This window comes from Aspergillus heteromorphus, assembly GCF_003184545.1.
Source record: "Aspergillus heteromorphus CBS 117.55 chromosome Unknown BO70scaffold_17, whole genome shotgun sequence".
Lineage (NCBI taxonomy): Eukaryota > Fungi > Ascomycota > Eurotiomycetes > Eurotiales > Aspergillaceae > Aspergillus > Aspergillus heteromorphus.
Genome location: NW_020290422.1, coordinates 168,171 through 191,034, shown reverse-complemented (window position 1 = coordinate 191,034; position 22,864 = coordinate 168,171). Strand labels below are relative to the sequence as shown.

General features: G+C 51.7%; 10 protein-coding genes across 10 annotated transcripts; 4 read left to right on the top strand and 6 right to left on the bottom strand.

The window, feature by feature from the left end:
- Positions 1-569: 569 nt before the first annotated feature.
- Positions 570-2,415, bottom strand: BO70DRAFT_294135 (cytochrome P450; the record flags this gene model as incomplete). The annotated part of the gene is made up of 6 exons (XM_025539466.1): positions 570-1,000; positions 1,061-1,663; positions 1,719-1,787; positions 1,848-1,950; positions 2,009-2,125; positions 2,191-2,415. The coding sequence occupies 6 exons, from the start codon at positions 2,413-2,415 to the stop codon at positions 570-572; spliced, it is 1,548 nt and encodes a 515-aa protein (XP_025398187.1).
- A 2,412-nt stretch (positions 2,416-4,827) lies between these two features.
- Positions 4,828-5,190, bottom strand: BO70DRAFT_430163 (uncharacterized protein; the record flags this gene model as incomplete). The annotated part of the gene is made up of 2 exons (XM_025548137.1): positions 4,828-4,923; positions 4,999-5,190. The coding sequence occupies 2 exons, from the start codon at positions 5,188-5,190 to the stop codon at positions 4,900-4,902; spliced, it is 216 nt and encodes a 71-aa protein (XP_025398186.1). The 3' UTR covers positions 4,828-4,899.
- A 785-nt stretch (positions 5,191-5,975) lies between these two features.
- Positions 5,976-7,699, bottom strand: BO70DRAFT_363133 (nucleotide-diphospho-sugar transferase). The gene is made up of 5 exons (XM_025543491.1): positions 7,049-7,699; positions 6,871-6,965; positions 6,444-6,809; positions 6,249-6,386; positions 5,976-6,194 (listed from the first exon to the last, which is right to left on the bottom strand). Exons 1-5 carry the CDS (start codon positions 7,569-7,571, stop codon positions 6,102-6,104), a joined length of 1,215 nt encoding a protein of 404 aa, XP_025398185.1. The 5' UTR covers positions 7,572-7,699; the 3' UTR covers positions 5,976-6,101.
- A 1,428-nt stretch (positions 7,700-9,127) lies between these two features.
- On the top strand, positions 9,128-10,301 carry BO70DRAFT_397494 (uncharacterized protein; the record flags this gene model as incomplete). Its single annotated transcript, XM_025546708.1, has 3 exons — positions 9,128-9,507; positions 9,688-10,186; positions 10,254-10,301. The coding sequence occupies 3 exons, from the start codon at positions 9,128-9,130 to the stop codon at positions 10,299-10,301; spliced, it is 927 nt and encodes a 308-aa protein (XP_025398184.1).
- On the bottom strand, positions 10,286-10,865 carry BO70DRAFT_363131 (uncharacterized protein). The gene has a single exon (XM_025543490.1). The coding sequence runs from the start codon at positions 10,455-10,457 to the stop codon at positions 10,302-10,304; it is 156 nt and encodes a 51-aa protein (XP_025398183.1). The 5' UTR covers positions 10,458-10,865; the 3' UTR covers positions 10,286-10,301.
- Positions 10,866-11,450: 585 nt separating this feature from the next.
- Positions 11,451-13,007, top strand: BO70DRAFT_363130 (putative pyroglutamyl peptidase type I). The gene is made up of 2 exons (XM_025543489.1): positions 11,451-11,734; positions 11,815-13,007. Exons 1-2 carry the CDS (start codon positions 11,624-11,626, stop codon positions 12,532-12,534), a joined length of 831 nt encoding a protein of 276 aa, XP_025398182.1. The 5' UTR covers positions 11,451-11,623; the 3' UTR covers positions 12,535-13,007.
- A 302-nt stretch (positions 13,008-13,309) lies between these two features.
- On the top strand, positions 13,310-14,891 carry BO70DRAFT_338704 (MOSC domain-containing protein). Its single transcript, XM_025541216.1, has 2 exons — positions 13,310-14,213; positions 14,274-14,891. The coding sequence occupies exons 1-2, from the start codon at positions 13,398-13,400 to the stop codon at positions 14,556-14,558; spliced, it is 1,101 nt and encodes a 366-aa protein (XP_025398181.1). The 5' UTR covers positions 13,310-13,397; the 3' UTR covers positions 14,559-14,891.
- BO70DRAFT_60221 (DNA-directed DNA polymerase POL5) lies at positions 14,699-18,082 on the bottom strand. Its single transcript, XM_025548580.1, has 5 exons — positions 17,619-18,082; positions 16,980-17,565; positions 16,121-16,926; positions 15,769-16,071; positions 14,699-15,721 (listed from the first exon to the last, which is right to left on the bottom strand). Exons 1-5 carry the CDS (start codon positions 17,976-17,978, stop codon positions 14,840-14,842), a joined length of 2,937 nt encoding a protein of 978 aa, XP_025398180.1. The 5' UTR covers positions 17,979-18,082; the 3' UTR covers positions 14,699-14,839.
- A 322-nt stretch (positions 18,083-18,404) lies between these two features.
- BO70DRAFT_388077 (kinase-like protein) lies at positions 18,405-19,948 on the bottom strand. Its single transcript, XM_025545957.1, has 4 exons — positions 19,823-19,948; positions 19,260-19,786; positions 19,060-19,208; positions 18,405-19,018 (listed from the first exon to the last, which is right to left on the bottom strand). Exons 1-4 carry the CDS (start codon positions 19,858-19,860, stop codon positions 18,752-18,754), a joined length of 981 nt encoding a protein of 326 aa, XP_025398179.1. The 5' UTR covers positions 19,861-19,948; the 3' UTR covers positions 18,405-18,751.
- Positions 19,949-20,107: 159 nt separating this feature from the next.
- BO70DRAFT_363127 (ankyrin repeat domain-containing protein) lies at positions 20,108-22,409 on the top strand. Its single transcript, XM_025543488.1, has one exon. It carries the CDS (start codon positions 20,198-20,200, stop codon positions 22,043-22,045), a length of 1,848 nt encoding a protein of 615 aa, XP_025398178.1. The 5' UTR covers positions 20,108-20,197; the 3' UTR covers positions 22,046-22,409.
- Positions 22,410-22,864: the final 455 nt, after the last annotated feature.

Sequence of the window (22,864 nt, the reverse complement as noted above, 5' to 3'; positions counted from 1 at the left end):
CTGCATGGTAAGGTAGCTGCAATGCAGCTGCGGCGCAGTGGTTCGATTCGATTGCGGTCCATCTTTTCCCGGGGTGTATACGCGCCTACAGTCCTACTCGTGGACAAGTGGGTGGCTGACGAAGTAGACAGCTCGTCGCCTGCCGCTACGCTTATCTATACAATAACCAAAGTAGGTAGGTAGGTATGTAGATACTCGATCGTGGCAGGTTGGATGGATGGATGTCTTTCAGTTGATGGGGATGTATATGCTTCAATGCAACCTGTTTGTTGCGGTATATATGTCTTCTGGGCCCCCCTTGCCTGAAGCAGGTTTTATGACCGCGCGGCTGGTTTCTGCCGACCGACCGTCGACCTGGTCATGTTCATGCATACGACTATGCATGCGCGAGGCCCGTTGGGGTTGGAAGAGGGGACGGACGGGCAGAAGTGTCTGATTCGTCGGGTTGTGTCTTACTTCTGTTTATGATTCTGCGGTGCTTGGATGTGTGGATATACATATGTACTGGGCTGGTTGGGGTAGCACAGGATAGTATATACACAGCTAAAGGGGGAACCTCTTTCGTTAAATCATGAGACATCAACCTCTGGCTGCCTTGACTTGAACAGCAGCTTCACCGTCTGATCGCATATTGACTCGAGCCCGACTGTGAGGTTGGCCGGTCGCGTCGTGCGCTCGTCCGCAAACTTCCAGTCATACTTCAGGAGGAAATGGATAAGGAAGATCTTGATCTCGTTGGCTGCAAAGAAGCGTCCCGGGCATGCGTGTGCGCCGTGCCCAAAGGCAAACTGTTCCGGGCTGGTAGTGACGAACTGATGACGGTGCTCCTGGCCGGGCTCTTGTCGTTTTCTATAGAAACGGAAGCCGTCGTAGGTGCTTGCGCCGGGGTAGATGGATTCATCCTCGAGGTTGTGGGCTGAAATGGCCACACTGGCACCCTTCGGAATCCGGGTGCCGTCTGAGAGTGTGATTTGCTCTGTCGCGACGCGGTTCATGAAGGCTTGAAAAGCACGTCAGATGATGGGGGCTTGTGAAGAAGGATGATATGTCAAAGTCTTACCATAGCCGACTGGATGCATTCGCTGGGCCTCCTTCAGGACGCTATCCAGTAATTTCATCTTTGTAAGACTGCTCTTCTTCAAGACACCGTCTTCATGGATTACTGCTGCAATCTCGTCCCTTAGGGGTTGGATGTGTTCTGGGTAGGCCGTCAAGTCGTACATGATATTAGTCAAAAGATTGGACGTTGTGTGGATTGCTGCCATAGAAAAGCCCACCTGGACTCGAGTAGCGTCTATTGGCCGTCCACAAGCCACTTGGCGCACCCAGTCCATGGTATCTTCCTGAGTCCTCGGGGGCTTCTCCGAGATTTTGCCCTCCCGGATAAGCTTTCGTTGTTCCATCTCGTGATCGACTATTCCAGCGGCAATTCTCATGTCTTCTCGGGCCCTGCGGGTTGATGGCAAGAACCAATGTACCAATGGACGGAGGATTGATGGATAGAGTCTGAGGTCTCGCGCAGCAAAAAATGCGTGGATGGTGTAGTTGACGGAAACGTCTAACCATTGCTTGTCACGACATAACTTTTCACCCAGGAAAACAAGAGATGACAGTCGAGCTATCATGTACGGAATCTCTTGTGCGAAGGCCAAAGCCACCCATTCTACCAGATGGCCCATTTGTCAGACGAGAGGTTGCCATTGATATGAGATACGTACCATTGGACTCTGGAAGCTTCTCTCTCAGGACCATGGCCGACTCCCTTGAAAGCGGGCTGATCAGTTTGTCTGTTGAAATATGTTAGAAACGAGAATATTCGCAATTCCATCATGATCACCTCAACTTACCGAGCCCTTGAGTGATATTCTTATTGATCACTTCCAGAATAATTCCGTGTTCGTCCACTCCGTCAAACGGCTCAAGTCCTGGGACTGTAGACCCGAAAAAGCTCTATTCCATAGGTGTAAGTTCCTAGGTTGAAGGTATCTATACTCGAGTCACATCATACCTTCCTAAGAAATTTCTTGAAGTCAAGGTGCGGGTGATTCTTAATCTCATCCACAAAGCTAGGATGAAGTACAATCGTTAGATTGGCATCAGAGACAATTTGGAACATTTTTCTGCCCTTGATTCGGCTAGTGAGCTTCTACTCAAAAATTACGGAGCTGTGGGGAGAAGCTCATCTCTTACCTGGCTAAATCCCTCTGCGACAAGCTCTCTTGCCGATTTCACAAAGCGCTGTTTGGCCTTGGTGCTCAAGATCTCCCATCTCCCTTTCCCGACAAGATGGATCTCCTGATAGGGTAAATCTTTCACTAATTCATGGTAGAAGTTCGATAAAATTATAAGCATCAAAACCACTGCGACGCCTTGCAAAATGTGCCGGCTTTCCAGTAACTCGAGTACCACAGCCATGATGTCAGGAAGGCTTTTTGAAAATGTTCTGAGAGGCAGGGGGCAAGCCACGGCTGTGGATCTTGGACTATATATCTCGTGCGCCCAGGGGGGACATTGTAGTAGAGCCCTAGCGGAAAGCCAGAATCTGTGGTGCCCATAACCTTCTCCATCACAACTGAACATTGAATACGCTCGATACGACGTGACAGATGATGTCCGGGGTCTGCAAAGCGAAACGCAACTGCGAGCCTAGACTGCAGAGGCATCGGAGCATTGCCACCTAGAGTGGACCAGGAGCTCAACCGAGCTGAGCGGGGCATAAGATCATCCTGTCACTCATTACTTGAAGTGATCCTATGATAGGCCAATGATTGACGCCATGGTTACCCAAGCAGGAATGTCGGATGGACGTACTCTGTAGGTAGTGTATCCATGGTTGGGGTCCATCCCATAGTCGACAGACTTCCACGTGCGACTCCGCTCGGTTTGAAGCACCTAAGATTGGGGATCAATGATGACCTATCGTATTCGAATCGAGTTCCATTCATAAGTATGCTCCAGGAGACTCCTGTGATAACCCGAAGGATGATCGACACTGCATCACTAATGGTGAAGAAGCCCGTCGTGATTCGCTGATTTCCTTGTTCCTGGTCCAACTAAGCCCATTCAGGATATCGTGTTGGCCCGAACCTGATAGACGTTCATCTTGCGACCAATGAGCGATATTTCAACAGGGGTACTCGCAGGGCTCGAGATCAATCGGCATGAGAGTTCTTTGTCAAATGGGCAGCCCATTGGGGCTGAGTGCAGCACTTCTCTGAAATCGACTCAAAACCAACACTGCTATGGTTTTCATGTAATGGACCCCGAAAACGCATCCTAAAAGTTTCTGGAGGTTGCTTTCGCTGCCTCTCAGCCTGGAAGCATATACTTTCGCAATGCAATAAGGCCGTGGCCTTGTTAGAGACAAGAACAGAGGCTCGTGTTAAAGTCGTCGTGGCATCATGCACAGTTCAATGTTGATTGTGTCCGGACGCTCGGTTCCCGATGATATGTAACAAATTGACCAGATGGTAGCTGGGGCACTTTCCCTTCTGAGAATGCCACATCATCGAAGGCGAACCTATTTCCAATTAGCTCGGTGCCACTGACCAAGAGACAACCAATACCCACCCAAAATCCATCCCATCCCGGGTTACCCGAGTCCGGAAGCACAAGGGACCCTCGAGTGGATAAATAGCCAGTGCATGCACGGAGTACCATGCAACCGAAGCGGTCGACTCCACGGTGAGAGTTGATCGGTGTCGGTGTAAATAAGAGGTGATTATCCACTGCCGAGCTTCAGACATGTCATGGATCTTGTATCAGCCATTCTCTTTATATACTCCGAAGCCTGCCTTCAATGCGGTCCTCGCCTCTAGCTCTCTACATGGATCTTCTAGTCAAGAAAGTAGATGCATACCTTCGATCATCTGGGGCCCTGTGACATCATAGCCAAAATGGACGTCAGGATGCGACCCCAGTTCAAAGACCTACTCATAATGAGCCACAATTTTGCATCACACGTTGTAGCGCGATAAAGGCCTTTCCACGATTGTGAGGACTGCGAGACTAAAGATTTTAGTATTCGGCATGGGTACCCGTTTTCAATATACGCAACCCACGTCACACGCTGCGGATGGATGTCAAGCGTAGGATAGCGGCATTATCACGGCATGTGTCTGAGCTTTGTATGACATAGAGCGGGGGGACATAGAACAAATCTCGTGCAACCTTCGGAGTCGCTTGGAAGGAGGGATGTGAAGAGTAGATTCGAGATAGCAGACGAGAAGAGTGGTCTGAAGCAAGAGTCAAGACGCGACGAAAGAGTGTCTCGAGACGTCAAGGCCACCGCCCAATCCGCGTCGGACTCGTGACTGAGTCGGGTACCTTCCATTTTAGGAAACCAGAGGGGCTGCCATCACCACTGCAATGTCGGTGACTGCACAAATAACTAAGCAAGCTTACCAAGACACAAAAATATGCTTGTTTTGTGAATCCATCCCGGGTTTCCCCGTCGCAACTGATCTGTCTTCCCCAGCATCCCTTTCCTGGACATAAAACTACGGTACCGCTAGAGTCCGACACCTCGACTTACAAGGGGCCAATATGACGTGTGTCACCCCTTTCTCAAGCTTCAAAAAATTAATACTCATATCCCCCAATCTCCAACAGATTTGGGCATTGGTTAAATTTGAATCCTGCGATCAAGGAGCATAAAAAAAACAACAGTCGACCGCATCCAGATAACCCGACGCCCACCTAGATGGATGGATGCCCTTTGGGCTAGCCAAACGACAGTAACCGGCACGAAGCTTCAAGAATAGGTACACAACATCGAAAATTAACACAGAAACCCCTTAGCATGCTAGCCCGACATCTTCTTCTTTTCTCTTCCTCTATCAATGCGAAAATAGACAAAGTCCAACCTGGATGCCCTGGTAGAGGGTATGATGGGATCCCTTATTTAGCGGGCTTGACCGGGGCCTGTTGGATAGCAGTCAGTCTCAAGTATTTCTCCATAGCATCCAACAGGAGGTTATCAACTCGACGACAACTTACATTGATGAGACGGTCGGTGTTGGCATCCTGGCTACCGGGGTGACTGAAATCATCGTGGTCATAGATCTGATCCTGGTGCGCGTCGACATTGACGAGGGTGGGCACGGTCCCGTGCTCGGGTTGGCGTGTAGGGGCAGCAAGGCCGAATCCGATCATGGCGAGGAAGCTCAGGACGAGGAACTTGGAGTGCATGTTGGTTGATGGTGGTGGTGGGGAGGATTATAGTAGATGGGTTGATTGGGTGGATATGTAGAGGATGGAGGGTGTGGTAGTCTGGATATTGATGGTGTGAGAGTAGTGGATGATATGGCGAAGGATGTGAGGCTATTTATGCAGGTTGATTTGATTTGCTTTAGGGGGAGGGGGTTTCTTCCAGGGAGAATAGGAGGGGTGATTTGAAACTGATATATGGAATAATTAGGCAAATCATCTCAATACCCTAGCAAATCATTGGCACACTATCCTGACATTGGCTATATACAGCAAATAGCCTTTCGCTGATTTCTTACTTCCAGGGAACAAAGAAGCCACCAGGGGCATGTCTGATGGAGTTACATCATACCCCCAGGTCTTGTTCAAACAGTGAGTTCTTGGTTTGGTCTGAAGTATAACTAGAAAGGCCTGCTGAATAGGTCTCGGATTGGATGGTGCAAGATAGCGGTTTGCCGAACCTCATGCCGTAGCGTGTGGGCAGCTGTTTTGGCTCCTGATACCCAATGAAACAGACATAATAGGATGGAATATCCCCTATCTAGACTTTGTGCCCCTGATCACGAGTTATATAAATCTCCGAAGCCATCTGTAGCCCCTGAATTCGACACTCATATACCATTAACTCCGAAATCTTTCGGATGGGTCAATCACTGGCGTCGACTTCTTCCATTCCGTCGGCTTTTCTAATCATAGACAGATGCCGAATGATGGGCTCAATGTGAGATTTTCTTCTAAGACAACCAGGCTAACTTATTACTATGATACTCGAGAATCTGGTTCCTTCGAAAAATAGTGAATCTCAATCCAAGTCCAAATGTAACAAGTGAATGCTACCGCTTGGGTACCAAGTACATGTAAATATCTACAAAAAGAATACAAGATCACCATATTCAGAATGTCGGCTCATAAATCCCAGGTGACCGTTCCGGACGTTCATCTGAAGATCGTTTGTGCGATTTCTTCAACGACATTCGACAGACGTCCTGCGCCACATTAGTGCGCCGAAGGGATTCCTCCAAGGCAGGAGTCGACTATACCTTTCGTCTCTGCGCAAAATCAGTGTAAAAGCCCAGCCACAGATCGCGCGTGCGGCAATTCTTATCGTCTGTCTCAGAATCAAGGTTGCATTCCGGCTGGTTGTTTGTAACTGTGTCCTCCTGTGCTTGGATCCAGGGCTGCATTTTATTAGTCCATAACTATCCCGAGACGAGAATAGGAAAACGAAAACTTGCCTTTGGAACCGGCCAATCCGAGAAATGCAGAAACTTCGCCTCTCTCATAACCACATCAGGGTCCCATGTCTCCACCGGGTTTCCCAGGTACGAGGAATGGTTTTTGGCCCGGAATTCGCCCGTCAACAGGTCGTACGATCGGTGGGGAAGAACGAGCGCACTGTCTTTGTACAGGTTGTTTACGATCTCCATGTCATATTCATTGAGACTGGCGTTCTCGATGGCCTCTTTGATGCGGTTGAATTCGAATGTCGATGGTTGGATCAGCATCATCTGTGAGCTTAGGACGCGATCGTCGGGGTTCATCCAGTATGCTCGCGGCATTGCGATGGGGCAGGGAGGAAGCAGGAATAGTTCGTCCATGGGCTAGGAGGAGATGCGAGTTAGCTGGGTATGTCGATGACGTTGAGGGATTGGAGTGACGTGCCTGAAGGATTGTCGCGTCGGAATCCAGACTAAGGACTCGGTCGTACTGGGTTTGGTTGAATGCGAGAAGCTTGGTATAGCTCTCTGCCCAGGTATCTGAGCGTAGTGTCAGTATCAAGAAAAAAGAATAATGAACCTTGTATTCCCCTGAAAGTGGAAGCCATGTGGACATCACATACAGTCACGCCCCAGCTCAAATTTGCTCTGCACTTCGATAGGCACCAGCTTGACTCCGTATTCATGATGGGCTTTTCGAAGTAGTATACTCTCCGCAGAGTCACCTTCTATTGGGAACCCAGCTGGATACATCAGCAGGCGATCGGCTTTGCTGTTCATACGGTGCAGCGTTTCGAAAATCATGACGGAGTTGCAGAGATAGGCTGTGTTCGTGACATACTGCACGTAGGCGAAGCGGGACCAGTCGGTAATCAGATAGTAGCTCGGGCTGGCGGGGTTTATTTGCTCGTTGACAGGTCGACTCGGGGCTGGAGAACTAAAGTGGTACTCATTCCCAAGGGTGTTCATCGGAAGATGCATGAGTGTAACGAAGAAGGCGATTAGAAAGATCACGATGCCGGTTACACGAAAGACGCGTGAGCCTAGCACTCGCACCGCTCTGTGTTTTAGACCCAAGTCCATTTTGTGGAACAGTAAAGCGGAGTGTGGATCAACATAGAAATCTTGCACATAGCGTTTGCCCATAGCTTAGGTGTCAAGAAGAGCTGGGAATATATCCACCGAAGATATAAGGATGACGAAGGAGGAAGTGAATAAAGATGAAAAGGGTGAAAGAACAGACCCAACTAGAAGAATTCGTTTGGGCATAGTCATAGGCTACCACTGGGTACAGGGATCTGGACAAAGAAAAGTGTTCCTGATGTTATGGGCAGGGGGATTGTGTTGGTATGGGCAGCGCTAAATAAACCATTGCGCCGCAGTTGATTTGTCGGACTTTCTGCGGCTGGCTGGAGAATGGGAAGCGTTAGTGCTTGGTAGGAGTCTACCAATTAGGCGCATTCATAGGGCCACACAGTCTAAGGGTCTCTCCTAGCCATGGTCCGACCACTTAAATTGGCCCGAGGAGGGGTCAGGTTATGGTTCAAGTTGTCAGTGACAGCTGAGTGGAATCATTAGCCAGGACGATCCTCATACTGGCTATAAGCATTGGCCAGCCATCTGGTAATCTCGGCCTCTCACTCGGGTTGTCTGATACCAGCGGGGCGATACCCCTTCGCCTTATGACCTGTGCCAGACAGATTAACTCCCCAAAGCTGGTAGGTGGGAGGTGGGGTTAGAATGTTGTCCCTGACGCTTGAAAGATCAGTTATTGGCGGGCTAGACTTAGGGTGTCTCGTTAGCCGCCCAGGGCTGGAATTCTGTTGAGGTGCCCGGGCAGCACTAAGTCCGAGCGGTTCCTGGGGCCTGCGGTCCCTATCTACTCCACGGAGTCGAGGGATGAGATTAAGGTGGGCCCAAACCCTGGACAAGTTAGATTACGGGTATTGCCGCCGGGTGACTCGAGAGAGATCCACAAATCCGACCTGGAGGGATGAGCTAGAGGCGGATTTGTAACTCTATGTTGCATTAATGCAAAAGCACACCGTTCTCGTTAGGAAGGAAGGAATTGCCACTACCTGGACTCTGTACGGACTATTAATACTAGCAACGTGCTGGCTGGTTGGAACCAGTTATTTCAACGGTGCTGATGGGATCTTATCAGGCGCCTTGACGCCAGACAGGCCCGCCTCTCAATAACAGACCACTTAAGTACTTATGCAGACGCTGGTCCATGTCGTAGGTTCCCACAGCCCACGTTAATCTGGCCTGCTGTGGCACTTCGGCCCCGCGGGATTCCAGTTCAAATCCAAATCTCGGGTATTCGGCTCCTCAGGATCTTTGTCCTACAATGAAGCCTCTGATTTCACCCTGTTCTTTCTTGCCTGTCTTGAGTGCTGTCTACGCTGTTCTTGGTAGCTCCCCCTATGCTCTCAGGTGGTCGGATAAAGGCTTTGGGCCCGACGGGCCCTGGCACGCCGTATCTGTCGTGATCGGTACCCCGGAGCAGGACATCGCATTGTATCCAGGAGGTTCCTGGGAGAGTCAGATTCTTCAAACATCGACCTGTGACAATAAAACACTCTCTTCCATTTGTTATGCCGACCAGGCCGGCTTGTTCGACAACGATGCGTCCGAAACGTGTGACAATTCATCCATCCAGCTGTTTGTCAATCAATGGCGGCCCTGGACAGCTTAATGCCATGGGAATGGCGGATGCAATCCCCATCTATGGCGAGGAGCTCTATGCTTTCGACTACATCGATCTCTTCGGCTCTAGAGTCCCCAATGTCAGCATGTTCGCAATATCTAACATCTATCAGACATACCCAGGTGGTCAGGACTACCCAGTTGAGGTGGGAGTTCTCTCCTTTGGCGGTCCCGGTATCAATCAGTCCTTCCAAAACCCTGGTCAGCCATCGATCAACACCAGCCTCGTCGACGGCTACCTCTATTCCCAAGGTACCATTGCTTCAAGCTCCTACAGCCTGCATATTGGCTCCGTGAACTGCGACATATCGGGCTCTGCGCTGTTCGGGGGTTACGATCGCAGCCGTGTCCTTGGCGATGTTTCTGCACAGGCGTACGACAGCGGTTCGTTTCCAATCCAGTTACTCGACATAGCCATTGGGGTCGTCAGCGGCGGGTCTCCCTAGCCATACTCCAACAAAACTGGCTTCCTGAGCGAAAGCAATTCCTCCCTGTCGCATGGCACCACGGTCTATGCTAGCCCTCCCGATCCGTATATCTACCTACCCCAAAGCACCTGCGACGCCATTGCCTCCGAGCTGCCCGTCACCTACCAATCCGACTATGGCCTTTACTTCTGGAGCACATCCGACCAGAAATACTCCCAGATTGTGACGGCGTCAACCTACCTCGGTTTCACCTTCCGGAAGGATTTTCTCAACGACGCAAATATGACCATAAAAGTGCCTTTCGCCCTGCTGAATCTGACATTGGATACTCCGCTTGTCGACAACCCAACGCCTTACTTCCCGTGCATGGGGACTGATGGTACCTATGTGCTTGGTCGGGCCTTTCTCCAAGCAGCATTTGTCGGGGTCAACCGGGGCACCGGGACGAAAAACTGGTTCCTTGGCCAGGCGCCGGGGCCAAACATGGGGGCCTCCACCCCAACCACCATCGAAGTCGCCGATACCACGATCAGTGGGAGCTCGAGTAGCTGGGAAGATAGTTGGATGCCATACTGGACGGAGCTTCCAGCCAGCTCCCGTTCCAATGCGACCAATGCGACCGTGGTAGCAACAGCCCACAGTATTAAGAACAAAAGTATCATCTCCGGGCTCTCTGATGGCACGAAGATAGCAATTGTTGTTTGTTGCTCTGTTGCAGCAATCGGGATTATCGCGTTAGCTACATGGTTCTTCTGTCGGAGACGCAGGCATAAGCCAGTCCGAAAACAGGAACTACCTGAAGTATCCAGTGATGATGCCTCAATGGCTTGCCGGAGGAGTAAGACGAGGTATGAGCTCGAGAACCGAGAACCGAATCGTGTTTATGAATTATCATAGTGTGCTCAGTGGTGGCATTTTCTGAGAGATTTCGTCATCTGTTCAGTTCTTTGTTTGCTGTATACCCTCTCTTGATTGTTTATTTTAATAAACTTCATACCGATGCCAACATCTCTAGAGCAGTATTTGGACTTGCGTCGCCCTTGTCGTCTCCAAAGTCAATGTAGATACTTAGACCGGTCACTAGAATGAGTGTTCATGAGGAGATGACTAACACCGTACTATTCGGATAAACGCGATGTCTCTGGACAAGGTCCAAAGAGGAATATACCGTGGTTGAGTGTTGGCTTGGCTTTATTCTGAGGTTGCCTGGGAGCAATCGCGGTTCAAGTCCCAAAGCAGCCTTAAATAGAGCGGCGATACGGCCACACCGCGCTTGATTACTGTGCACACCCGGCCTGCTTACCCCGCACCGTTTGACGCTCCCCGCTTTCTCGGTTAAAGGAAAGATCTGGCAGAATCCCATAGCTTTGACGGTAAGAGCTGGTTATGTGGGAGATTGGTCTTGTTTGGGAAGGCGGAGGGCTCCTCCGGTTAGGAAGGCGGTGTGGGGAAGCAAGCGGGGTGTGGCTGGAGGCGCTTCTGGGGATGTTCAAGTACGATGAGATGTATTATGGGCCATGGTAAGGTCAATAGCCTAACACAAGAAGATCGATCCATACTTACATTGCTCAAGTTCATTCTGTTGAGCCACTGCCTCTATAGAAGGGCTCTTATCATGTGTTTCTTAACAGGACTTGCTGCACGTGTCGCCCACGTGACTGAGAGCCTAAGCCGAGGCTTTGTTGCAGCCAGTCCCTTCTGTTGTGAATAGCTCTTGATGCTTGGATCAATAAGGGGGCAATCCTAAGTGATGAGAATGGAATAAGAATCAGTAGAGTGACAGCCCGCATCATGTGTAACCGGGTTATACCTTCCTGATTGTTTGCAGATCCGGATCCGACCCAAACCTAAAGCGGGCGGGCTAGCGCGGGGGTCATCGAGCACCTCCTCTCGACATCATCACCTCAACTTGCATTACTCGACTTCGGTGGCCTGGAAACGTGCGATCCTACCTCCCTCGTCCTGGGAATCAGCTCTACCTCCCCGCAGATTCAACTTACCCTTCCATTCCCTTGAAATAAGCTCTATCAGCCCTTATCTCCGTCGCAACGGCCGGCCATCATGGGAGACTACGGGCCTGGAGTGTCGTCGCTGACGTCGCAAGCACCTGTAGACCCCCCCTTATCTGCGTCGGATCCAGAGGAAATCTCTGTTCTCCTGACGGGTTTCGGTGTAAGTCATCTTTGGTCTTTACATCTCCAGTCCATCGCTTCCGGATTGCGACTCACTGTGAATCCTCTCCCCGATACTAGCCGTTCAAATCGAATCTAGTCAACGCCTCGTATTTGATAGCTTCATCTCTGCCGCCGTCATTTACTTTCTCGCCTCCCCCATCGAAAGGTTCCGATGCCGCCCCTCGTAGGGTCTCCATCCATGTCCACCCTGCTCCCGTCCCCGTTGCCTACTCGAGCGTCCGGACGCTACTCCCCGTCATCATCGGCGACTATGTCAAGGCGCATGGGGGCCGACGCCCCGACATCATCATCCATATGGGGATAGCAGCGATGAGGCACTATTACTCCGTGGAGACAAAGGCGCATCGAGATGCGTACCTCATGTCCGACGTCAAAGGCAAGCCAGGCTACGAAGATGGCGAGAGATTATGGAGGGAGCTTGACTTGCCACCCATGCTCCAGCCTGGGCCCGCGGGAGACTCCGAGACATCACTTGCGCCATCCTCCGGGAAAAAGCACCTGATTCCGCATGTGCCGGATGATGATTTCCTAATAGCGTGGAAGTCCTTTTGCTCTCCGGGAAAAGATGTCCGGATTTCGACCGATGCGGGCCGCTATCTCTGCGAGTTCATCTTCTACGCCAGCTTAGCACTGGCGTATCAGGAGGGCCAGGATCGAAGCGTGGTCTTCTTCCACGTTCCTGCGTCATGTCTGGATGAGGACATCGAGGCTGGAAAGGAGGTTGCCATCGCCTTGATCAAGGCCCTGACGACGAGTTGGAGTCGGAGCAAAGCTTAGTTGCTCTGGCGCATCATTCTTGGGATGATTTTGGGACTGGCCTATAATTTTCCATTTATTATCCCAATCCCATCCTTGATTCTGCTTTTTAGTCTCTTTTGAAGCTTCGATGATCGTTCCATATATTTGCATTCCACGCCACCCGATTGAATTGGATACCTGGTGGCGGTTGTTCTGGATTGACTTTATTTGCATCATCACTTGGTTCTGTATATGCATTTTTAATGGTGTCAGAGATATTCAGTGCTATATGCTTTCAGAATACTGCCACTGAACACAGGCTCTGTGAACTGTCCTTGTGGTCTCATCAGCCAAGAAGCAATGGATCTTCGCTTATCTCAGCTTCCTGCACGAATTAATATGGAACCCGCATATAGGATCTGCATACTCCCATATCTATCAAATTCACTCCCTAGGTACACTAGAAACATGGTTTGATGTGTGCGCGAGCTTTCATGGAAACCACAAGCGGGCACTAATGAATATTTCAATTGGAGCAGAGAGTCCCTTCCGCAGTGATAATAAGCAACCCTTCCACCCAAGGAAACCCAAACCTACATCAAAGTACACATGAATCTGACAGCTTCACCGGAATAACATCACTGATATATCGAACAAGCAATGATCTTCAATCCATAATGGATCGTCCATTGCACGAACGACCCTGCCCATGGGTTGGACGGGGATGAGTCGATGACATAAGAATGCGGGATCTGCTCGGGATCCCTTATCTCTCTCTAGTCTCTCTCTCTCTCTCTCTCCAACTCTCCAACTCCACACTTTTCCCTCCTTCTTCTTCCTCCATTCCTCCCTCCCAACCAACAATGAAAAAAAAAACCGAGCTCTAACCCACTATCGGCAAAATGGAAACCTCCACCCTCCTCCCCCTCTTCATCCTCCTCCTCATATCCCTCCCCATCCTCCTCCCCCGCTTCTCCGGCTGGACACGACTCCACAAATCCTCTCTCCTCCAAACCCTCCACTCCAAACCCAAACCCACCAGCACCAGCGAAGTCGTCTCCCTGCGCATCTACCCGATCAAATCATGCCGGGGGCTCGAAATCCCCCGCACAAAGCTGCGCATGCACGGCCTCGACCTCGACAGACGGTGGATGTTCGTCGACGCAACAACCCACGAGTTCCTCACCATCCGCCAGATCCCGCAGATGACGCTCATTAATACCGCGCTGAGCGACGACGGATCTCTCCTCCTGCTCTCCATCAGCTCCAACCACACCACTACTGCCAACACCAACATCCCCGACCCCTCCCTCTACAACCAAACCATCTCCATCCCCGCGCACCCCACCCCCACCTGGCTCGCCTCCCACACGCACCTCGCCCAGGTAACCATCTGGGACACCACGACAGACGGCTACATCTACGGCCCCGAAGTCAACACCCTCTTCAGCGCCTTCCTGGGCCGTCCCGTCGCGCTCGCCTACAAGGGCCCCACGCCCCGCATCCTCAAAGGAAACGGCCACCCGCGCCTCCTCGGCCGCGAACAAAGCACCAATTTCCCCGACGTGCATCCCATCCTCATCGCCTCTGAGGCGTCCATGGCGGAGCTCAATTCCCGGCTACAGAAGAACGGCGCCGACCCGATTACCATCGAGCGTTTTCGGCCCAATATCGTCGTCAAGGGCGATGTGCCCTGGTCGGAGGATGAGTGGAAGGTCGTGAGGATTACAGGCTCGGGGGCGGGGGCGGGGGCGGGGGCGGGTGCGCAGGGGGATAAGGAAAGGGAAGGGGGGTTGGATCTGAATCTGGATCTGGATATCGTGGCTCGGTGTGCTCGGTGTGCTCGGTGTCAGGTGCCGAATGTCGAGCCGGATACGGCGGAGAAGCATCGAAAGCAGCCGTGGGATACGCTCATGAGTTATCGTCGCGTCGACGAGGGAATGAAGTATAAGCCGTGTTTTGGGATGTTGAGTGCCCCCCGCAATGAGGGGGATATTGAGGTGGGGATGCGGTTTGAGGTTTTGGAGGAGACGAAGTCCCATCGGTATATTACTGGTTTTTGAAGGGGGTTGTCGAGGGAAGTATAATGTGTATGTATGTGTTAGTGGGATGAAGGGGAGGTGGGCGGATAAAAAACGACTGTATGAGTGACGACGCATCAATTGCGGAGGATGCCAGCCTATTACTTGTATATCTACGGTTGGATCCAGTTCGGATATAGAGGGATGGATATATTACGACTTGGGATGGATGGTTTCATCCCGACTCTGTAGATACGTGTGTACGTAAGTAAGTAGCATCATCTACCTAAGTAACTAACTAGCTCAACTAGGTAGTTCTAGGTCTAGTTCTTCGTCTGCTTTCCAAAAGAAACACACCAGTTGTTCCAGTCCGAGAAGAACGACGCCTGCACATGGCACTTCTTGCTAAGGAGCTGCGCCTTGCGGGTATCAGCATAGACATCCACGATGCCGGCAATGGTATCCTTGTCGTGCGCCACGAGCGTCTTCACCACCAGCAGACTCGCCTGGCTGCACGCCGAGGTATGCGCCGGCGGACCACTGTGGCTCGCTTCCGCGTGGATCGACTTCAGGAGCTCCCAGACGGGCTCGGCGGACTCGATCGTCGGCAGCGCAGAGCCCTTGCACTGCTTGGTGTATTCGCGGAGCACGGCGCCGGCCTTGGTGGAGATCTGCTTGACGGTGGATCTGCGCGCCAGACGCAGCAGCGGCAGCAGCAGGTCCAGGGCGAGCAGCTTCGAGTGGCATTTCTTCACGTAGATCTCGAGTAGGTCCAGAACCCGGTTCTTGAAGTTGACCATGTTTTCTTTGGCGTCTTTCTTGTCTTTCTTCTGGCCGAGGGCGTCGCGGCGCGCCTTGAAGACCTTTGCGAGCTGCGTGTCGACTTCTTCCATCTCGTCGTCGTTCATGTCGGAGTCGGAGCCCGAGCCCGAGCCTTCGTCGTCTGCGCGGGCGTTGCCGAGCGCGGCTAGGAGCTTCGCTTCGAAGATGGCTTCTTCCGAGTCGTCGCCGTTGTTGGAGGTCGTGTCGTCTTCGGAGGAGGAGTCGGAGTCCGAGTTGTCGGAGCCTTCGGCATCGATGACTTCGACGTCGCTGTCGTCGGCGCCGTCGATGTCCATCATCGACTCGTCGCCTTCTTCGTCGTCGTCGTCTTGCTGGTCGAACATCTCTTGTTGGCCGGCTAGACTTTCTTTCGCTTCGAGGATCTGGGAGGTGTTAGTGATGACGGGTGGATAAGGGTGGGTGAACGTACAGAGGTCAACGAATCCAGGCCGTTTTCGGTGATGTTGGTAGCGAAAGCACCGAATACTTGTTCGCTCATGCGGCGGAAGAGCTGGGAGGGCTTGGAGGCAAAGGAGAGAAGAATCTCAACCAACGCGTCGGACGCGTCGGAGGTCTCTTCCTTCTTCGACTTCTTGTCGCCGAAGATCTTGGTGTAGCAGAAGTCGAGCTCCTCCAGCATAGATGCAGCATCGGCGTCACCGTTGTACACCTGGAGGATTGTTAAAGAGTATAGCAGCTTGAAGGCATTGATGCCGGCCTTTTCACCCTTCTCCTATGCAGTGTTAGCGAGAGAGACAGTTGGGTTGAGGAGGGAGGCTTACCATGTTGGATAGCTTCTTCAACGACTTGAAGGCGCCCTTCACGGAGTCGTGAATGGGGCCTTCCTCTATGTTGATGATGAACTTGCCGTGCTCCTCCGACTTGGCGGCGTCACGGATCTTGCGAACAACAGCGTACGCGACACCGGCGTACTTCGGGGTAGCGATGAGACTGTTGATGCACGAGTTGATTCTGCTCCGGAAAAGCTCCTGGGTCTGCTCAGTCAGGGCGGGGACGACGGACTGGTCGCGACCTTCGTCCTTGAAGTAGGCGAACCGGACAAAGACAAACAGGATCTTCTCCAGGATCTTCTGCATGCCCTCTTCGGCCTCATCGCCAGCGGAAGCCCGGGATCTGACGATGGCTAGGAACAAACCGGCCAGGAACTGGCGGCTTGACGCCGCAGCCTTGCTGTCGGTCGTGCCCGGGGACGCGATGAGCGACTCAAAGAGCGGGACAATCTGCTTCAGAGCGCCCAAGTTGGCCTCGACCACGATCTTTTCCACGGTCTTGGTCTTGGTGGCTTGGTCAAAGTTCACGGCACCGGACGACCCCATGAGTCCCTTGACGGAAGCGGCAGCAAACTCGGGATCCTTGGACACACGGGTTTGGATGCCCTTGGCAGCCTTGACGGCCATGCGGTTCAGGTATCTGTCCTCAACGGCGAGCTGGTTCGTCAGACACCGGACGAGGTTCTTTGTGAAGACAAGAGAAGCCAATGGCAGGGGATATTCGCCAATGACTTTGTTGAAGAGAAGGAAGCCCCAGTATTTACGTTCATCGGACGAGGCAGCGGCAAAAAGTCCGTCTAGAAGCTGGGTTAGCCAAAAGCTTCTTCGAGAGTAGATACAGTAGGCTTACTGTCAACCACTTCCGTCCAGAAGTCAGCGAAGCTGAGACGAGAACTCTTGGACTTGGAGCTTTCTTTCGCGGAAGAATCGCCAAGTCTGGTCATGACAGGGTCCCAGGCGAAATGGAGCTTCGAGTTCCACACTCCTGAGGATTTGGCATTGCCGCCCTGGCCGTTCTCGGAATCAGCGGAAGACGATTCCTTCATGACCTTGGCCAGCTGGGTTCTCTCCCGCGCATCCAGCGGGTCGTCGTGCTTCCAGATCTTGCTAGGGAACTTGGCATCCGAGAACAAGTCCTTGGCTGCGAGCCAGATGGCCACTCCCTCCGGCGTCCGGGCGAGCTCGTTCGAGCAGAGGCGTTCAAGAGCGGATTCCACAAACTTGGCGTCGGCCTTCTGAGCAGCAAGCTCGTAGACGCAACGGTAGATGATCCAGCCACACTCCTCCCGGAGCCATGGCTTCTTCTGGGCAAGGTCGAGCACAAGATCCAAAACCTTGGTCCACTCAGTAAAGGGGACAGCGGCCTTGAACAAGATAGATGACTTGATGATAGCCTCGGCACCAAACAGGCGACCAAAGTGATGGTCACGTTGTTCCTGCAATATAATGTAAGCATCCTCTTTGCAATCAGATATTCGTGAGGTATTACCTGGCCGGACTCGCCCCCGGTAGCATTTGTCTGCGACTCCCAGATGTTCATGACCGTGGAGACGTTCAATTCCGAAGAGTCCCGCGGAGAGCCGAAGACCTGCGAGAGCAACTCGGTCAAAGCGATCGAGAAGCCGATTCGGGCGGCCTTGCGACTGCTGCAGAGACCACGGAAGAGTCTCTGCAGAGCCTTCTTGATCTGCTCATCTGTGGGGTTCTTGTCGGAGGTGAATTGAGACACCAGGGCCTGCGCCGCCTTCAGTCTGATCTCATCCTTTTCGCTGGCGAGATCCTCATAGATCTCGACCAGCTTGGTGTCGACGTTGAAGGCCTCGCGACGCCGCTTGTGGTTGGGGGCCATTGTTCGGGAAGAGCAGTTGGATTCGTGGGATGAATTCGACTGCCCGGAAGATACCCACCCAAACAATGATCAAAGTGGAACAGGGTCGTCGGGGGGGGAACAACAACCGCTGGGGATGGAGATGCAAAAGAGATGCCGCGTCTTGAAAATTTGAGAGTCCATCGCCCAATCCGGTTAGCGCATCCCCGGATGGGTGCCTCAGTCGACCCGCCATCATTCGCAAGGCCAGCGATGCCCCATCCCAAAACACACTATTGCGCAGTGTGCAATGGTACTATGCTCTGAATATCGGACTACCGCACAAAATAACAAGTGGTTAAATCCAATTGGTGTTACCTTACAAGGGATGATGCCCATCCCAGTATGACTACCGGGTTGGGCCTAGCGCCTGCCCCAGACCGCTTCGGGGCTAGCGCTGTTTGCTTACAGCTATACAACTTACAACCGATCCGACTTCTTTCCTCCTCCTGAGATGCGTTGGACACCTCCTCATCTTGTCTCTTGTCTCTCCTCTCCTGCAGATATCGAAACGCCCCAGCTCTGCTCCAGAGCTGGTATCCCCCAACCCTTCATCCACTCCGACTGCAGCACTTGTTGCGCTGTGGCTCTCTCCCCCGGCCGGAAGCGCAACCTCGACCGCAGCATTGCCTCAAACGCCTTCTTCTCTTCATCCGTCACAACCTCGAAGCCCGCTTCGGCTCGAGGCTTCTGGATAGAAGAGCTGAACCGTTGTTTCCAGTTTCTGAGATTCCCATCATGGTCCCTAGACACACTTAAATCGCCCTCCTCGTTGTTTGCTCCATCGTGACGCGGTCGTGCATCGGGAAGAAAGTCTCAAACAAGGGCCGTTGACCAAAGATCTCCCAGATGGTGCACCCAAGGGTCCAGACATCCGAGGCAAACGAGAGCGGTTCGTCCGAAAACCAGGCTTCCGGTGGCTGAAGGAGAGGAAGTGTTTTCGAGGAATACCGGGGCTCTTCGCGTGGCTTCAAAGATTCGTCAAAGTCACTCAGAACGATTCTCTCCTCGTAAAGAACAAGCTCGTCGCTGGGGACACCAAGCCAGCCGTGGGAATGAATACCTGGCTGGGTACGCCGCTCGACAGCGACTTACCATCGATGCGGACAACGGCCTCGGACTCTGGGTCTCCAAATCTTTCGTACAGCTCTGATGTGGAAAGATTGTCAATCGGTTTTGGGGACTTGACGAGTACGTTGCCAAGATGAAGGTCTGACAAGGACGTCAGTCAGTCATCAGCCGAACAAGGGTAGAGCCACATACCGCCATGGACAATGGACTGGGTGTGAAAGACTGAGACGCCACGGATGAGCTGCGCAATAATTGATTGTGCGACTTTCGGCTGAAAGATGCCAAATTTCGAGGCCTCTTTGGCATCAAATAAACTCATCCTCGGGAAGGGGGGGAAGGTCACTATACACCTGTGCTCGCCGTTGGGGCCCGAGACACAGAATTCGTCCATCAGTGGTGGGACAATCTCCCTCCCCGGTCCAGCTGGTGAGCTGCCCAGATAACGTATCAGAGTAGCCTCACGAGCGCTACTACTGGCATCAGCAGCAATAACCTTGACTGCCACATACTTGGCGCTTCGTAGATCCCGGGCTAGCCATATAGTCGAGTATCCCCCGGATCCAAGCTTGTCGATCAATGCATAACGGCTATCACTCAGCTGATCCCCGAGTTGGAGAGGATGATATCCCCCAAAAAAGTATCTTTCCAAGTCTTCGACATCCTCGATTGGCTGGTACTGAGGCCCAGGCCTGGTGCTTGATACACGAGGTTCGTTGGTGCTATCCGTTCCGCAGCTCGTCTTTTTCTGTCCTCACTAGACCGCCTCGGGATACCGATGAGACCTTTCGGACATGGAGTTGATTCGCTGAGACAATACTGCTTGTCAGTCTGTAACGTCCGTTTGACTGAACGCAGATCCGTGAAAACATCTTCCATCCTCGCAATCGAAGGGGCCCTAATAAGCATATGCCATATCTCACAAGTACTTAAGTACTTCTGGGGCGTCCGGAGGCGGGACCAAAGATTCCGAGCGCCGATAACTCCGGCTTTCTGGGCATTTGACATCTTTCGACTCTGTGACATCCACTGCATCGATAATTCACTGCTAACCCCGGCTGGGGCCCTTACGGCGATCTGTCTTCTACTCAACCACCTACCATCATCCGAGCTCTGCCCACCCCCTGTCCAAGATGAGCCTGAATTGTCTCCCTAACGAGCTCGTGGTGGAGATCGGTCTGTTCTTGGAACCTCGATCCCTGGCCAGCCTGATCCAGTCGGCAAAGCGATATGCTTGGCTTCTGACCCCTCGACTCTATGATTTTTATCTTCAACGTACTTACTGCTATGGCCTCGATCAAGTGAAACTCTGGAGCTCTCCTTATGTGGTCAAGTACTTTCAAGGGCATCCGTCCAATGTGTCTCACATGTATAACTATGGAACCCTGCTGCATCAATTCGCGGAAGCCGGAAACCTGTGCCTGTTAAACATCCTTCTTTCCAGGGGTGCTCATGTCAACGCAAAAGCCGAAAGTTTTGTGACACCTCTACATCTTGCCGCATCTGAAGGACATGTAGACGTTGCGCAGGCCCTCATAGATGCGGGAGCAGATATCAACGCGCGCGATGAGAATAACGAAACGCCGTTGTATAACGCGATATCCGAGAAACGCCGGGATATGATTCCATGTCTTATCAATTCCGGGGCAAACATCTTTGCAGGCCAGCCCTTACCCTTTGAGGACGCCATTTATGACAATATGCCCGAATTCTCGACGTTACTCATCCAGGCTATCAAGAGTGCCGGTCCGGATATTGACACCCTTAACGAAGAAGACTGCACAATGCTACATGTGGCCGCTAAAGCAGGATGCGTCACTACTGTTCAACTATTACTTGACAACAACGCAGACCCATTTCGCACGACTCCATCTGGGTGTACTGCTCTCCATCTGGCATGCCAAAGGGGACATACGCAAGTTGCCAAGCTGCTTCTAAATGCAATGAGGCATGCAGGTCATGATGCTTTTGCACAAGACACACTCGGCTATACTCCACTACTTTCTGCAGTGGAAAGCTGCACAGCACCTCTTGTCCAGCTGCTCATTGATTATGGAGACAGCATATCAGCTTCCGGTGAATATGCGTTACAGCTCGTCAATTGGCGCAAGATACAGGTCCATGTCCTCTCATTACTTCTTCGCCACAAACTGCCGGCAGTCCTATACGAAGTTATACAGACTCGCTTTCGCACTGAAGCCGAACACATGATGTACCAAGGATTTCCCACCCAGCCTCAATTACTATTTCTAGAAAGGGCTCTACAAATGGTCAAGTCTCACGAAACCACAATCAACTTGTCTGCGAGCAGAGGGACTGGACCTACAATACTGCATTACCTGTGCAAGCTTGCCTTCAAAAGCAACGAGATCCATGAGCTTTTGTGCGCCTTCTTCAAAGCAGATGCGGACGTCGACATATGTGATCCCCGAGGAGATACACCAATTCATATGATTCTGAAGGCATCCAATCGATACAAGAATCTGAAGCTTGTACATCTGATGATCGACTCCAGCAATGATATCAACAAATTGAAAGAGGACCGCAGTAGCTACTTACATTGGGCAGCGATGTCAGGCCATCCGCGTACTGTCCAGCTGCTCTTGGATAGGATGGATGGTAGCACGATAGTCTCTGTTAACAACAGGGGAGAAACAGCGCTCCATATGGCCGCAAAAGCGGCTAATCACGCTGCTGTCCAGCAGCTGTTGACTTCCCACATCAACGTCAATGCGCAGGATATCGATGGAAAGACGGCTATGCACGTTGTCGCGGGTCTCGCAGGAGCATCTACGGCCCATTTACTGGTTGAAGGGGGGGCAGATATGACCGCCATAGACGGGTTCGGAAACCCGCCGGTACACTATGCCGTGGGCTACGAAAATGCGGAAATGGTAGACTTTTTCATAGGAGCTGGTGCTGCCGTCCATGAAGGTTGCTTTCTGTGCACAGACTGCTTGAGCCAGAAGCCTGCGAAGTGAAGCCTGCGGGGACATAACAGGTGGCGACTTTTTGAGCTTTTGGCTCTTCAGATACAGCATCCATGGATGTGGGGGGTCAATTTGATGGTCTTGGTAGTGACGGTTCAGGTCCCAGGTACTTTGGACAATGGTGTTAACACCTCGGGTTGCGATATGGTGATTGGATGGCTGCAGAAGGGTGTTTCGGTCCAACAGACTGCTATATTATCGGGATGGCAGTCTAAGGATCGTTAATTTCAAAAGAGAGAGAAAAAGCATACGGGAATCGCGAATTAATTCGTATCCATCTGTATATTCCGTCAGATACCTGCCAAGCGGTGGGTATACTATAGTCTACACACGGGTACTCTCAACGAACATATATAGTAGCCGCAGTATCAAGACCAACATAATGCCAAATCAACATATGATATTGGGTTTCACACCCTCGGCTATTCGAAGAGGATAACCAGCAAAAATATAAACATCCCCTGGATTTGACCCTAACAAAGCGCAAGGATACTACTCTAGGAACAAACTGTAACTAATCGTTTGGTATATATCTATAGCAGAAGTAAGCTGTTGCCGGCCTGGTAAAATATAGGATAATTGTACGAAGTATAACCCGAAATATAAGTATCAGGTGAATGAGAAGGTTGATCACCGTCAAAATCTCCCCTGAAACTATATTACAACTGTCCTAACTACACTCCAACAGATATGTCTGGCTGAGTATATATGAAGTTGGATATAGTCTACAACCATGCTAACACCGTAAAACTAGATATAGGAGGGCTCTGTACTGTTGGGTGAACGAACCTAGTACTTGATAACCCGCCC

Excerpts from the sequence above, each read along its gene's own strand:
- BO70DRAFT_363133 (XM_025543491.1), bottom strand. The coding sequence starts at position 7,571 with ATGGGCAAACGCTATGTGCAAGATTTCTATGTTGATCCACACTCCGCT. Across the intron at positions 6,810-6,870 it reads CCGACGCGACAATCCTTCAG|CCCATGGACGAACTATTCCT; the intron begins GCACGTCACTCC and ends ATCTCCTCCTAG. Across the intron at positions 6,195-6,248 it reads ATTTTGCGCAGAGACGAAAG|GACGTCTGTCGAATGTCGTT; the intron begins GTATAGTCGACT and ends AATGTGGCGCAG.
- BO70DRAFT_363131 (XM_025543490.1), bottom strand. The coding sequence starts at position 10,457 with ATGATAATTCATAAACACGATTCGGTTCTCGGTTCTCGAGCTCATACC.
- BO70DRAFT_363130 (XM_025543489.1), top strand. The coding sequence starts at position 11,624 with ATGGGAGACTACGGGCCTGGAGTGTCGTCGCTGACGTCGCAAGCACCT. Across the intron at positions 11,735-11,814 it reads TTCTCCTGACGGGTTTCGGT|CCGTTCAAATCGAATCTAGT; the intron begins GTAAGTCATCTT and ends CCCCGATACTAG.
- BO70DRAFT_338704 (XM_025541216.1), top strand. The coding sequence starts at position 13,398 with ATGGAAACCTCCACCCTCCTCCCCCTCTTCATCCTCCTCCTCATATCC. Across the intron at positions 14,214-14,273 it reads CGGAGGATGAGTGGAAGGTC|GAAAGGGAAGGGGGGTTGGA; the intron begins GTGAGGATTACA and ends CAGGGGGATAAG.
- BO70DRAFT_60221 (XM_025548580.1), bottom strand. The coding sequence starts at position 17,978 with ATGGCCCCCAACCACAAGCGGCGTCGCGAGGCCTTCAACGTCGACACC. Across the intron at positions 17,566-17,618 it reads CCGGGGGCGAGTCCGGCCAG|GAACAACGTGACCATCACTT; the intron begins GTAATACCTCAC and ends ATTATATTGCAG. Across the intron at positions 15,722-15,768 it reads GCCTGGATTCGTTGACCTCT|ATCCTCGAAGCGAAAGAAAG; the intron begins GTACGTTCACCC and ends AACACCTCCCAG.
- BO70DRAFT_388077 (XM_025545957.1), bottom strand. The coding sequence starts at position 19,860 with ATGTCCGAAAGGTCTCATCGGTATCCCGAGGCGGTCTA. Across the intron at positions 19,209-19,259 it reads CCAGTCCATTGTCCATGGCG|ACCTTCATCTTGGCAACGTA; the intron begins GTATGTGGCTCT and ends CGTCCTTGTCAG. Across the intron at positions 19,019-19,059 it reads CGAGCGGCGTACCCAGCCAG|CTTGTTCTTTACGAGGAGAG; the intron begins GTATTCATTCCC and ends CCCAGCGACGAG.
- BO70DRAFT_363127 (XM_025543488.1), top strand. The coding sequence starts at position 20,198 with ATGAGCCTGAATTGTCTCCCTAACGAGCTCGTGGTGGAGATCGGTCTG.